A 14552-nucleotide genomic window follows, 5' to 3' on the forward strand; every position below is an offset into this window, starting at 1 on the left:
TTTATGTGAAAAAAACTTTTCATCTTATTTTAAACCATAGTGTTATGTAAAATCAACTTTTTTGAGCTTTACATTATGCTATACTGTTTTTCCCTCATCAAACCAAATATATCATAAACTTGTCATTATATGAGAGAAAACAGGCAAAAATACTCTTAAAATCAAGCAGGAGAACATCTATGTCATTATTATTCTGCACTTATGAAGCCATAAAGGCTCAGATGGATACTCCAGAGTCCAGGCAAGGTGTGTGTGTGCGTGTGTGTGTGTGTGTGTGTGTGTGTGTGTGTGTGTGTGTGTGTGTGTGTGTGTGTGTGTGTATCCGGTGGGCTGGCTGGCGGGTGTGCAGCTGGAAACACTGAGCAGGTAAATTCATAAATAATTCTCTCACTGTTGCTGCCTGCTACAGCTGGGAGTCAGCGTGAGTGAGAGAATCCATCGATTTGAAAAGTGCGTCATGCAAGGCTAAGGATTTAGGAGGCGAGGCGTGAATAGCTAACATAACACTCTCCCTCTTCCTCTGTAACCTTAAGTCAGTTCTCCTCTGCATGGGCTTTCATCTCCTGTCATCATGTATTCTTGCTTCTCAATAATATAAACCAGTCAAGTTGGTTTGTTATCTTTTGGTGTGGGTGTTATTGTGCAGTTGCTTCGTATGTTAAACTGAACTGTGGTGGGAAAAAAAATGCCTTTGAAAATTCATGAAAAATTCAAAGTTTGTCCTAAAATACTCAAACTATTCCTAGAGGAAATCTTTCATGCTTTTGTGACAGACTGTGACAGGAAATTCCTATTTTTATGAAGAATGTTAACTCCTACTTTGAAAGTGAGCTCAGCTTTTAATCTTAATATAATACAAAATATATCTTAATAAATAAATAATACATTAACAATAAACATATTCTCTAGAGGTGACATTGGCCATGGAATTTTCACCAGGCATTGGACAGTGTCACATTTCACATTATTCCACATAACTTAATTTCTGAACTTGTTTTGCTTTCTTTCCACGTACGGATTACTCGTGTTGTTACCAACAGCTGCTGAAAATTTCATGTCAATATTCTCTTTAGAAATATGTTGACTGTGAAAGATTGTGATGTCTTCAAATATTATTTTACCTGCTGTAATTAATGTATCTGATAAATTACAGCAGAAATTAAGATTTTCTGAAAGAAACAATAATGCATTTTGAGCCAATGTAACAATTAAAACTAACTTTCACTTAAAATTTGTGACAATTTATTATTCAAAAATATTGAGTAGACAAATCTTTTTAATATACTTTATGAATTGGATAATTACAACTAAAACAAATGGTGTTAACATTAATAATTTTAGCTATTACATTAACAAACATAATGAAATGCGTATAATTGAGACTGTAAGACAGAACGATAGCAAAGTTAAGTGGAAAACACACAAAAATTCAGAATATAACTGATAGAAACAAGGTTCAATTTAAAAAGTTGTTTCATTTACTTAATTGATATATAAACATAAGTTATATATATATTTTCGATAATGGTCAGTATTTCTAAGTCAAGAAGGTTTTTTTTTTTTTTTTAGAAAATATATCTTGTTATTCTGATGTCAGAACAGTGATGCAGAAAACAATTTCAAGCTAAAAATCAACAAGCATCCATCATTGAAAGACGTTGATTGCCATTGTACATCATCCTTATTTCTCAGTGATGCCAAACATTGAAATTGGATCTAGTCTAAGAAACCTCTCATTTTTGTAACATAAACATTCTCTTATTTTTTAGATCAAACCTGTAAGATAATCTGTTATTCTGAAGGAAGTCATTAATCATCGAATAGCAACCTGAAGTGCATCTAATGATGCAAACCAGCCTTCTCTATAGTGGCATTGGGATCCATCAGAGTCCATAGGGGTCTATAGGGGTCCATAGGGGTCTATAGGGGTCCATAGGGTCCATGTTGCCGTCTTATTAAGGCATTGGAGTGAAAAGCCCCTTATAATTGGGAGTGTCTTCATATATGAGATTTTTTCGGAAAATTGTAGTCAGCGATTTTATAGAAGAGCTGTGGATTCAACTCTTTCTAAAACACAAAGTTGACTTTTGATGCTGGTAGTCCACTGGTAGAGCTAGCTGTGTGTAGTCCAAGGAGGCTAGTGTCTACTTTGCTATGTAAACTGCTGTGATAAGTGTTTCTATTGCAGTTTTGCAAAAATACACTAATTATGATATTGCTGAAAAGTCACCCCATCCTAAAGCCAAAACCTTTTAAGAAAAAATGTATTTTCAAAGTTGGTTTGTTTTCATGAAAGCTGGATATATGTCACTTTTATAAACAAATATGTTTTTTTTACATATTTGCTAAAACTTTCACTATGTTCTAATGGTTTGGTATGAGACAGATAATCTGTGAAAAATATCTAATTCCTCTGCCTTCTCTCAGTGCTAACTGCTGAAATACTCCGATCTGTCCGAAACAACCAATCACAGCCAGGAGGAGGGTCTTGGTGCTGTCAGTCATGTTTGTGTGCATGCATGATAAACCCTCTACTAGGCTACAGCTTCTTCCCGTCAGGTGAGCCTGTCATGAATTCTAAAGCTTGTTATGATAGCCTCCGATGATGGCGGCTAAACGGTTTTCCTGCAACGGTAAGTTGTTTCTCCGCCATTAGCATAAATAGGCATACACTAGCCTGATTGACAGCACTAAAACCTTCCTCATGGCTCTGATTGGTTGTTTCTGACCAGGAGAGGAGTATTTCTTCACATTATTTGTCTCATACTGTCATGACATAGTGACAGATTTAACAAATTAGTAAAAAAAAACTTGGTAACACTTTATTTGAATAAGACTGTCATGACACTTTCATAAACATAACACCTGTCATGAACATGAATAAGCCTTCATGAATATTTATGACTGTTGTCATAAAGCGTCATTCGGTAAATTATGACACTTTTAATACAAAGTTGACATTATTCAAAATGTCTTTGTTATGACAACTTGACATTAACCACGAAATCATTACTGTTTAAACTTTACCTTTAATAACATAAAGTTACCTAATTTTTAAAGTGCAATCAGTAATACTTTTATAAAAAATTTATATCAGTAATGATTTCTTGGTTAATGTCAAGTTGTCACAACAAAGACATTTTGAATAATGTCAACTTTGTATTAAAAGTGTCATAATTTACCAAATGATGCTTTATGACAACAGTCATAAATATTCATGAAAGCTTATTCATGTTTATGACAGGTGTTATGTTTATGAAAGTGTCATGACAGTCTTATTCAACCCCCTTGAAATAAAGTGTTACCAAAAACTTTTTCTAATCAAAGTTACATAAGCTACGTACCCCAGCATTAACATATTTATTTTTGTAATTACATGTTTTTCAATTTCATGCTCAGTGTATGTTTTGGTGGTACTGCATCTTGAGTTAGCTTGTTTACAAACAGAACAGTGGAGCATGAATGTCCATTCTGGGAGCAGTCTAACCAGGAAGCTGTCCAGTACGGTCCGGCTTGTTGCTCCCAAGTTGAGATGAATGGATCAGGTCCACTTTTTCTCTTTGGTTTGCTAGATCTGCTTTAGATTTCAAGTGAACATGATAAAAATGCAGGATATTCTATGAAATGGTTGCAAAAGCCCTTTAGTTTTCTCCTCAAAGTGGAACATTTTAATCAGACATTGTCTTTCGGACCAACCGTGCTTCCTTGCAGCATTCTGCCAACAGATAACTTGCTCATTTTGGCGAGAGGCTGAAACAGTCACCCAGCACAAATTACTGTGAAGGCGAAGGCGAAGTTGAAAATATCTCATGGGATTATTATCTTTTTCTCCCTTGTTTTTTTCTACCTCAGCCTCTTTTTCTGTCTTCATTCATCCTGCACTTATTTCTCCTTCTCCAACTCTTTAAAAAAAGATAATGAAGCAGCACTCAGGCTTGGCCCTTTTGTGCCCTGGTGTCTTTGAAATTATCCTCTCACTTCGCCTCCCTCGCTCCCCGGCTGCTGCTGCGCCTCCCGTCCGTTCTTAAGGCGTGCACCGTTTCTGTTTTCGTAGATGGTTTTGTGTTTTTGTGCAGCGTTCTTTGGCAGATCACTCACCTTGTACTTTCACTGCATTCTTTTTGATCTCGAGGCTTCACATTTGATGTCATTTTAAATAGGACCGAAACAAAAAAACACAGGAAAAGTCAAAGAAGCAATCGCAATCTTTGAACACTTGCTAGAAACTAAATATATACCTTGTTATGCAAAGAACGCATGCATGTTTGCACACACCTGAGCGAACACATTTTTATTTCTGTGTGTGACTCATTCTGCTCAGAAGACAAATGCAAAATACGGTCCACCGCTCCGCTTATGCAAAGATGACTTATTTGCATTTTTGAAATATCACATTTATACTTATTCATCAGATAACCTATTTTTCTGCCATGATGTTGCTTTATTTAATCAGAAACACATGTTTGGGATTAATGTCCTGATGAGGCTCATCAGAAATTTAAATCTGGTTGAATTTCTAAAATATTTCCTTTATTTGCTGTTTTATGACACTGAAATCCCCTTGTGAGTGGGGGCCGACAGTGTAGATGTTCTTTGTGTTTTGATAGTGGTGTGCCTTGATTACATTTTTAATAAAGGTAATTTATTAAGTTTATTAAATCTCATTGTCATCAAAAACCATACGTTGACAAAATATGCAATAATTTCATTTCAAAAACCCCTTTTATGAGTAGATTATTGAATAAATAGACATATGAGCTAAACAACAAAAATATTAGTTTTTAATGTTAATTAGGTTATTCAGCCATCATATTAAAATGCTATTCTATCCAATAAGCGTTCATGATCATTCATGAAACTTTTTCAGTAATGTTGACCGTGGATGTTAGCATGCTAATGTTCTGCTGCTACATGTTTAGCATTGAAATTCTATTTTAGGCTAACGTCTTTTAGCACAACTTGAACACAACAGTCTTTTCCGGTGGCCCATAAGCAAAACTTATCTTCCTGTGAGCCAAAAGGTCAATTACTGTGGTGTGTCATGTTTATGAGTGTACCAGAAACCCAGCAATACAAAAGTTCCAGCCGGAATCTTTGCATTGGTGCGTATAAGTACAAATAATTGTGTTTAAAAATTTTAAAACGATAAAATCTATGTAATTAATTATTCAAAATTAAAGTCCTGAATTCCCGGCCTGGTTTCTTTTAATATAAAAATGTAAGAAAATAAATGCCTTTAAATCAATGGCAACATGCAACAGGTCATTTAATAGCCCAGAATCCTGTGAAAATATTACAGCAGCATCTCATGAAAACAGCTGGCAATGTTAAAGCTCGAACACCGACAGGTTTTTTGAAGGAGCAACAAATGTAAACAAACTGTCAAGTTATTACCAAAGTAGCTCAAGGGCAACAAATTTCTTATTTTGGACTCAGAAAGCCACAGATCTCAGTCCCCAAAATCTCACTGGTACTGGTAATATTGAATGGTCCAATATTCCAGTAAGCCATTGCTGGAATACCATAAGCATTTATCCCAGTTTAAACAGTGAGGAAGCAATTTTGAATGAAAAGACAGTAAAAAAAAAATCATTTTAAATTATTTCCTCATTTTTTTGTATTAACGAAGATAAATCATTTTTCTAACCCTAACTGAAGTAAAAACACAAAAAAAATTGTCCAAATTTAATGTTGGTGACAAAAATGATCTTAAAGTGTGTATATTTTTGGTTTCAAATGTGTATTTTCGTGTTGCATGGCATTGGGTATGTCGTCTAATTTCCACTTATAATCCATTTTTAGAATTGACTCGCCCATTAGAGAGTAAGTGTGAGTCCCTCTGTGAATTTTTTCTGGGAAACAAGTAACTGCACGCCGGGCTGTCTGCTGGCACAATAACAGCTTTTAGCTATGAATGACATCTGCTTTCTATTTTTATTATTCACGCCTCGATACAGTTACTGCATCTCTGTCTCTTTCTCTTTATAATCTCAGTGGGATACCAGGGAAGAAGTGTGGAGTCATAATTTTGGCAGCGGAGGAGCTCAGTAACTGCAGGGTCAGTACACACGCACGCGCGTGCACACTCATCAACATACCCAAATCCAGACTGAATATTCTACATTTTTATTGCAATATTTATGAAGTCGCTGTAGCAGTTTGCCGTTGTCTGTGTACACACGCAGCAACAAATCCCAGTACATATAAACATGGCGAGAACATTTTATTGCAGAACTCCCCAGACTTCCTACCAGGGCTGTACACAGACAGACCGTAGGAGGGGCCCATGCCCTTTTTTCGCTCCAGACAAAAAAAAAAAAAAAACAATGCCTTTCTGAAATCTTTTTTTTCTTTTTTTTTTTCTTTTTTTTCTTTCAGAAAAAGAGTGTATTGTGAGGGGCCCAATGCATCATTTTCTGGATTTTAAAGCCCATTTTAACAGTGCCTCACATGTTTGTAACGTTGTATAAATTTCACATCAATTCTGCATTTTCACAAGCTGCCCTTTTCCTCCCCACTGGAGCACCTTCCTTCATGCCCCCAAAAATGTGTCTGCACACACCACTTCCTCCTACCCCATCCAAGGTTAAACAGATCACGTTTCATTAGCTAGAGCGCTCCACTTTCCTCTAAACGGGTCTCAGATAAACTGTCAAGACGGTTTTCTGCTGCGAAGCAAAATTTCCCTCCAATTTCACAGTACCCCCCCAAAAACCTCCCCGACACACTTATGTATTAACTCCACAACCAGCCGATCAGATGCTTGGGAGAATTTCTGCGTGCACATGTGTGCGCTCATGAGATCATTATATAAACTGGCTTATCTTAGTCGTGTTTACCATTGCTACTCTGGGAGATTTTTGCTCCCTAACAAGATCCAATTGCTGTCAGTTGCAGCTTAGGGTTTTCCCAAGATGCTCTCCCTCAGGAGAAATCAACTAAAAGGTCTAATTATTTATCTGTCTATCTTTAATTCCTTCCTTCCTGCCTGCCTGCCTGCCTCGGTTGTCCCAGGCATCTCTGCGCAGAAGCAGGAACAACACAGCTCCTCATTAACAGCCATAGCCACTCATACATATGTATGAAACGATCTCTCTCTGCTTCCTTCACTATATTGCAGACATTTATTTTCCTCCCTAATAAATTGTGCAATTCTTATGCAAAAATTACCAAACTATTCATAATGATCCTTCTTAATGTTTTGCATAAATCACCATGGATAACTTTTTTTATTTTTTTTCTGCCAATCACTTTCCAAACCTATTCTGCCAAAGTCTTGCACCAAGTTTCTGCACTAGTTGACAGAAAATGTCTGCCTTAGGAGAAGAGGTTGCCCCGTTTGAAAAAAACTTGCATCAGAACCATTATGTTGAAAACCTGCTTGTCTTCTCTGTCAGGATATCGCTACAATGCAGTTGTGTGCCAACAAGCTGGATAAGAAAGACTTTTTCGGAAAGTCTGACCCTTTCCTGGTGTTTTATCGCAGTAATGAAGACGGAACGTGAGTATGACTCATCAGGGTGGCTGGACGGGCCTCTTTTACTTTTAAAGTTTGAACAATGGAATGGATGGATGGTTCAGATTGGACGCAAACTCTTATGAATGTTAACCAACCAAAAGTAATTAAGTGATTCGGTTTGCAAGGAACAGGGTTGTTACAGCAGCACTAATTGCTGCCAAAGGTGGATCAACAAATTATAAATAAATAAATAAATAAATAAATAAATAAATAAATAACTGAATAAATAAAAAAATACTCTGGTTACAAAAGGTTGTGAACACTTATGTAAATTTAATTTCTTGGTCTTTTCTAAATTTTAATTATTTTGCAAGAAGTCTCAAACTTTTTTCCACATTGTCATAATGGGATATTTATGTAGAATTTTGAGGAAAGAAATGAACATAATTTAGAATAAAGCTGGGCGGCACAGTGATGCAGTTGGTAGAGCTGTTGCCTTGCAGCAATCTGGGTTCGATTCCCGGCCTGGGTTTTTTCTGCATTGAGTTTGCATGTTCTCCCTGTGCATGGTGGGTTCTCTCCGGGTACTCCAACTTCCTCCCACAGTCCAAAAACATGACTGTCGGGTTAATTGTTCTCTCTAAATTCTCCCTAGGTGTGAGTGTGCATGGTTGTTTGTCCTGTCTGTCTCTGGGTTGCCCTGCGACAGACTGGTGACCCGTCCAGGGTGACCCCGCCTCTCACCTGGAACGTTGGCTGGAGATATGCACCAGCAACCCTCCCAACCCCACTAGGGACAAGGACAAACTAGGGACAAACTTTGCATACAGTCCAACAGATATTAGTCTAATATTTGCTGTTATTATATATATAAAAAAAAAAAAGTACAACAATGTATCGCGTTACGGGGTTGATCCCAGTGTAAAAGTTGACCAGACTGTTACGGGGTTGAACACTCTGCCTGGCTTTACAACAGTCCAACATTCAACCTCGTAATAAAACCACTATTTTTGTAACTGGGTTGAATGTTACAGGGTTGAAGAGTTTCACTAAAAGTTGCCATAAGTTCACATCAGCTAGGGTATGGAGCAACATTATGATACGATGAAAACAAGAAATTAATATGTTTCAAAGACCATTTTTTATTTTTTCCCAAACAACAATAAATATCGTCTAAGTGCGTAACAGGGTTGAAAGGTTGAGCTTGACGATGACGACATTTGGGTAAAAAAAAATAACCAAATATAGGTAAGACACTTTCCTAAGACTTAAATCTCTTTACAGTGTGAGCAGGAAGAGACTTCACTGATGTCACTTCCATACACAAAAGGCACCAAATTTGGAGAATCACCCAAATAGTTAGTTTGTAATCTACATATTTAACTTGCTAACTAAATATTAATATTGCTGTCTTTTGGGTAACTGTTTTTATTGTTGTTTTTACTCTGTAAAACAACCTCAATGCGTATACCTGTCTGTGGCTGGTATTTGGTGAAACTTTGTGCTTTTCTCTGTGAATACAGCGGTTCTCACATTCAGAGGTTTAGAAATGCAGATCTAATGCCATTAGTATTCTTTGCAACACTGAGTCTTTTTTGTGAAGGTCTCTTTGCTTTTACCTGTAGCACCACTCTGAGCAAAACTTTGATAATAGGAAAGCTTTTTATAAAGATAATATTAAAACATCTGATATTCATTTGCACGCAGCAACCGGAAGCTTTCTGAATAACTGACAAATAGCATCTTGGTACTTTGCTTTTAGATGTTTGTCCTCATCTCTTCAGTGCCTACTGCCCATATCTTTCCACTTTATTGCACATGTCTTAATTTACAAAGTAATCAGTTAGTGTGCTTTATATCACATGTGTTGGTGCTGACAAATGGTGTAAATTTCATCTCAATAGAAATAGTAAAATTATGTTTACTGAGAAAAAACTGATGTGTTTAATACTGATTTTTCCGGCTGTCCAACATTGAAAAACCTCATTGAGTATTTTATGTTGAGTATCTCTAAATGCATCCAGTCAATCATGTTCAGTTCCGCATTGTTAACTAAAAAAGCTGAGGCTCGTTCAACTTTAGGGATCACAGGATAAGGCTGCATAGAGAAACCTTTATAGGCAATTATCCCAAAGTACCACCATTACTAATAGGCAACGCTGATGGAAGCAGTGAACCTCAGCAGTCACTGGTGCTGCGCAGTCCAGGCTTAAAAAATAACAGAGATGTGCTGGGAATGCACCGGGAGATTTTACATACCAAGCATCCATTCAGTGACACCAATTACCACATTTACTTTTTGAACATAAATTAACTCGGCCGCCTGTTTCTTCTAATGCAGTTTTTACCATCTTTTTTTCAGGTTTTTACTTTCTTCCACAGATGTGCCTTTTGGAGATGTTTGCAGCAATAAATATTCATCTGCAGTTTTTCTGTTTCACAAAAGTACTTATGCAAAAACCTTCACAGTCGCCTTGAAAGCTTTGTGCCGAATTACAGAGAAAAATACAGGAGGTAGAATTATCTGCGATGGATTATTAGGGCCACTGTAGCTGGGAAAAGACAAATAGTATATTTCTACCAGAAAATTATTAATTTCTGAAATTTTCTACAAACGCACAAGGAAATTTCTAAGTTTGAAAAGTTTAATTTTCTACAACAAAAGCTTAAAACCTTTTTTGACTAATCTCAGAAAATTTCTAGAAAAAACATGGAGATTTCTGAGATTCAAGAGTTGAAAACTTTTGGACATTTTTTGAGTTTGAAAAGTCAAAAATCTCCTAGAAAAAACTCAAAGATTTCAAGATTAATATAGACTTTTCAAACTCAGAAATTTCTTTGTTTTTCTAGAAAATTTCTGAGTTTCTTGGCAGAGATTTATTGTTCCTTTTTTTCTATCTAGAATTTTCTAACACAGTGTCGTAATGATCTGCCCACAGTTATCTGCATGCTCTTTTTATCGCCTCATATCTCATTTTCTTTTGGCAGGTTCACCATCTGCCACAAGACGGAGGTGATCAAGAACACGCTGAATCCGGTGTGGCAGCCCTTCACCATCCCCGTCAGAGCTCTCTGCAACGGCGACTATGACAGGTCGGGAATATTCGCACCGTTTTATTATCCCAGGATTCACAAATTTGTTGATGTTTTTAAATTAAGAGAGAAGCACTCAAGTCTTAAAAAAATGTGATTAAATAGGGACAAGTTTCAAGTTGACTTTTAAAATGGATGACATCACCTGTTACTGGGGCGGTCAGAATAATGCCAGCAGTCGGTCATGGTGTCCCAGAGACCAGCACTGGTGTTATTGAGACTGACTCAGTGTTCACACAGCGCCGTCTCATACATACCAATCGGGCCGAACCGGGCACAGTGTTTTCAGCGGCCGCACGGTGTTACAGTACCACATAGTATCCACCCTTTAGAACAGCAGATGCTTGTGTAATGTTAAGTGATGCGCCTTACAGCTTTGATGCAAGGATCTGGCCAATTGAACGCTACTTTTAGGAGTTTATAGATGAAAATGTAGCTACAGATATGAATTTTTTTCATGCAGTTATATAGAACAACACTACATGAGTTCATGTCTGACAGTCGGCTCTCACAGCGCACTGGAATAAATTGAGAGCTGCTCCCATCAGCAGTTTATGGCAGAGACGAATACAGACAGATCCCACTCAGCCTCGCTTCACTACAACTCTTTATTAGTTTGGTTATTCAACATATTTGTCATATTTGCTTATTAATAAACATTCATTCATCATTAACAATCTCCAAACTACAAATAGACAAAGATTTTTGCATAATGGGGATAAGGGCAGATACTTTTTTTTTTAATATTAAGACATTATCTTACAATAGATCAGTTTATTTTGTGAAGCAGACAGAATGCTTAATTTATAGCATCACCCTACTGGTTTACAAGAATCCTAAAATCACCTACGTTAAGTTGAACTTCAGAGGCCTTGATGAAGTTTTGCAATATCTGCCACAGATTAAAATTCTACTCTATAGTGCAGATGGAAAAAGGAAGGATGCTATTAATGAGTTATTTTAATGAATATTAATTTGTCATCATAATTTTTAGTGATACTACTGCAGTTTCATGTTTTGTTCATATTTTTCAATTTTACAAAACAATTACCTCGGTTGTTTTCTCATAATAAAAATTAAAGTCAAATCAAATTTTTTTTGCATAGCACATTTCAGCAACAAGGCATTTTAAAGTTCTTTACATCATGAAACACAAAAATGCAAAGTCATAATGTGAGAAATAAAAGCCGAAGTTTTCCGAAACAACTCGTCATGGGTTAGGGGTAAAAGGTTAACACAGTCTGGGTTCTTCAAAGCATGTGGCCCCTAAATTCTGTTGTTTTAAGTCTTAAAATACTTTCCAAATTTAGTTTACCAACAATTTATAACATTTAATGGAGATTGCTCAGGCTGTGTGATTCTCAAGATAGAAGATAGATGATTCGCAGCAATGTGCATCTTTCACAGAATCACAGAAAACCTTTTGAAGCTACAAACACTCATTACTTGTCGGCTTCATCAGCTTACTCCTTTTCACAAAGGTATCTTAACTTTTTGTGCAAAATTTTCAACAATATTGTCTATATTTCAGCACATCAAAATAGATTAAATGGGCATAACATTGTATTTCCTAGTCTTTTCCTGCTGGCTACCTGCTGTAAGGCTGAGGCTAGCCATACTTTTAAAAGTTTGCATCAAGCAACAAGTCACTTGCTGGAGTTTTCACAGTTTTTGTGCAAACACTACAAATAGTGGTCTGAGATTATTAATTTCTGAAATTGTCTACAAAAGAACAAGGACATTTCTAAGTTTCCTTGTTCTGGTTCAGTAATCCCTTTTCAAAAGGGATTACTGAACAGATTACTCTACAGAGCTTCTGCTGTGTCTTAAAACTCTCACCTACCACCTGGTTGCCATGTGTAAGTCCTTCCTGCAGTCAGAGCAGAATGTGCTCACATTTTTCTGCTGTCTATGCTAATGACTTTCAATAACATGCAATACTTTAACCAACTAATGTGATGTTCAAATCACACAACTGAAAAAATTAACATGAAGCTGAAATAACTTTTATGCTAATGCATGCCAACTACAAATGATTCTCTCCTACATGTCAAAATTGTTCTCTCTCTGGACTAATTTGGGCCCAGAGTTCAGATAATCACCAGTACCTGCTGTGCCAACACTCTTCAGTGTGATTTATCATTTATTCAGTGAATATATAATTGTTTATCTGCTCCAGCTATGATGGAGAGATTTTTTCCCCCTTCCTCTTAAACCAGAACCTGCTGTTCTTTTTAACTGACATGAGGCTGTGTGGTTAGGTGGAAATTACCAAATAAAGTTTCATGTTAATTTTTTTTTTTTTTTAGGACTGTGAAGGTGGACGTGTACGACTGGGATCGAGATGGAAGGTAAGAGCCTTTTTCTATTGTGTGTGTTTGTGTTTCTGGCGAAGATTTTGAGAAAAGCAAACTGATTTAAAAGTTATTTCTTCAAAGAAAAGAAATGTGGTAAACCTCTGGCAAAATTAAGGACACATCAACTCCTCTTAGATTATAAAATGATGTCTCTTGCTTGCCTATTTGAATAGACAATTGATTTTTGTTTTGTTTTTATACATTTTTTTTTTCTGTCTGCAGCCACGACTTCATTGGAGAGTTTACCACAAGCTACAGAGAGCTGTCCAGGGGGCAGAATCAGTTCAACGTCTATGAGGTGAAAAATATGTGTTTCTATTTTCTTTCTATTCAGCATTGTTTGTCTGTTTTTTTTTTTTTTTTTGGCTTTTTTTATCTTTATGCTGTAATTTTTATATAAAAGATAACATTTTACAACCTTCTAAGAGACTGGCAGATAGGGTTGCCACCTTTCAGAAATTAAAATAAGGGACGCTCCCCACGGCGTGTCGCCCTACTCTCATGGGGTGAGACGTGCAGTGATAGACGTTATTTTATGGCAGTGTTTTTTGTTTTTAAAAAGTGATCCGTAGAGCAATCGTTCATGCATAGTTGGTTAGAGGACCCTGAAATTGTACTCTAATCAGAGTAGCATACCTTAAAAACACATTTAATTAAGCAAGTGTAAAAAGTATTTGGTAAACTGCTCAAGTACTGATTAACTGATCATAACACCTGATTTAATATAACACCTGATTTTATACTTTTGGCTGTCTTCAGACAGCCAAAAGTATAAAAGTTATGTGGACATTCTGGTACTGTAAAGAATCTTACTACATAGAAATAAGGAGTTAGGTTTGGAGGTTGGTTCTAGACCAGATTTACCACAGGGGGGCCACTGAGACATTTATTTAGTATAACTTCTTTGGTACCCCGTTGGCCCCCATCTAGAACCGCCCCTGGGCTGCAGGTCTGTGTCTGGGGCATTAATAATACATTAAATGACCACTGAACAATGAATTCATAAAATATATCAACATTTCAAAATAAAACCCACAGAAAGCCCTAACAAACCTTTTAAAGTAGGAAATATGTATGTATTTAGTGTTAATCTATTTGTATGTCTTGTTCTTTAAATGACCATTTGTATTATTTTGGCTGATTTTATTATACATTAAATAAGCAAATAATCACACCAGTAAAAGCAAAATAAGAAACTTACTCACAGCAAAATGTTCTGTACCATATCAGCCTCAGGAGATGATTGAAGGATGAAGAGACGCTGATGTCAAGTGTTTTAGGTTCTGACGGGTCTGCAGTTCCTCTCCTGATCCATTCATACAGCAGCACACTGCGCCACATTGACACATTTGTTTAATTGCCTGTGTTCATCCTCACTAACATTATTCAACCTAGGATTTGCGTCTTTTCTCTCACGTCTGTATCTTTATGAGAGGTTTTACTTCTAATTACGGTGTCGGGCCGAGGATGTTGTAAATAAATGCGGGTTGACAGCACCTCACCGCGGCTGCGTAGAGTCCGTCTCTACGCAACCGTGACAACAGTGTCGGTCCGTACATAGACATAATATAAGGATAGACCCCGCATTGTAATAAATAATGCATCAGCAGATATCTTAAAATCCCTACAGTAATTTGCACCCC

At 36.7% G+C, this 14552-nt stretch overlaps 1 protein-coding gene across 1 annotated transcript in view; it reads left to right on the forward strand.

Moving 5' to 3' along the window:
• The window catches only part of LOC106947665 (copine-9-like), a 111439-nt gene that overhangs the window by 55291 nt on the left and 41596 nt on the right, over positions 1-14552 (forward strand). Inside the window, exons 7-11 of the mRNA XM_015032815.1 lie at positions 5995-6058; positions 7398-7501; positions 10448-10552; positions 12862-12903; positions 13132-13207. Of these exons, the coding sequence (XP_014888301.1) occupies positions 5995-6058; positions 7398-7501; positions 10448-10552; positions 12862-12903; positions 13132-13207 (391 nt within the window). The remainder of the gene's footprint in view (positions 1-5994; positions 6059-7397; positions 7502-10447; positions 10553-12861; positions 12904-13131; positions 13208-14552) is intronic.

Source organism: Poecilia latipinna, unplaced genomic scaffold (assembly GCF_001443285.1).
Source record: "Poecilia latipinna isolate Pla-1442-1.1 unplaced genomic scaffold, P_latipinna-1.0 Scaffold251, whole genome shotgun sequence".
NCBI classification, from domain to species: Eukaryota; Metazoa; Chordata; class Actinopteri; order Cyprinodontiformes; family Poeciliidae; genus Poecilia; species Poecilia latipinna.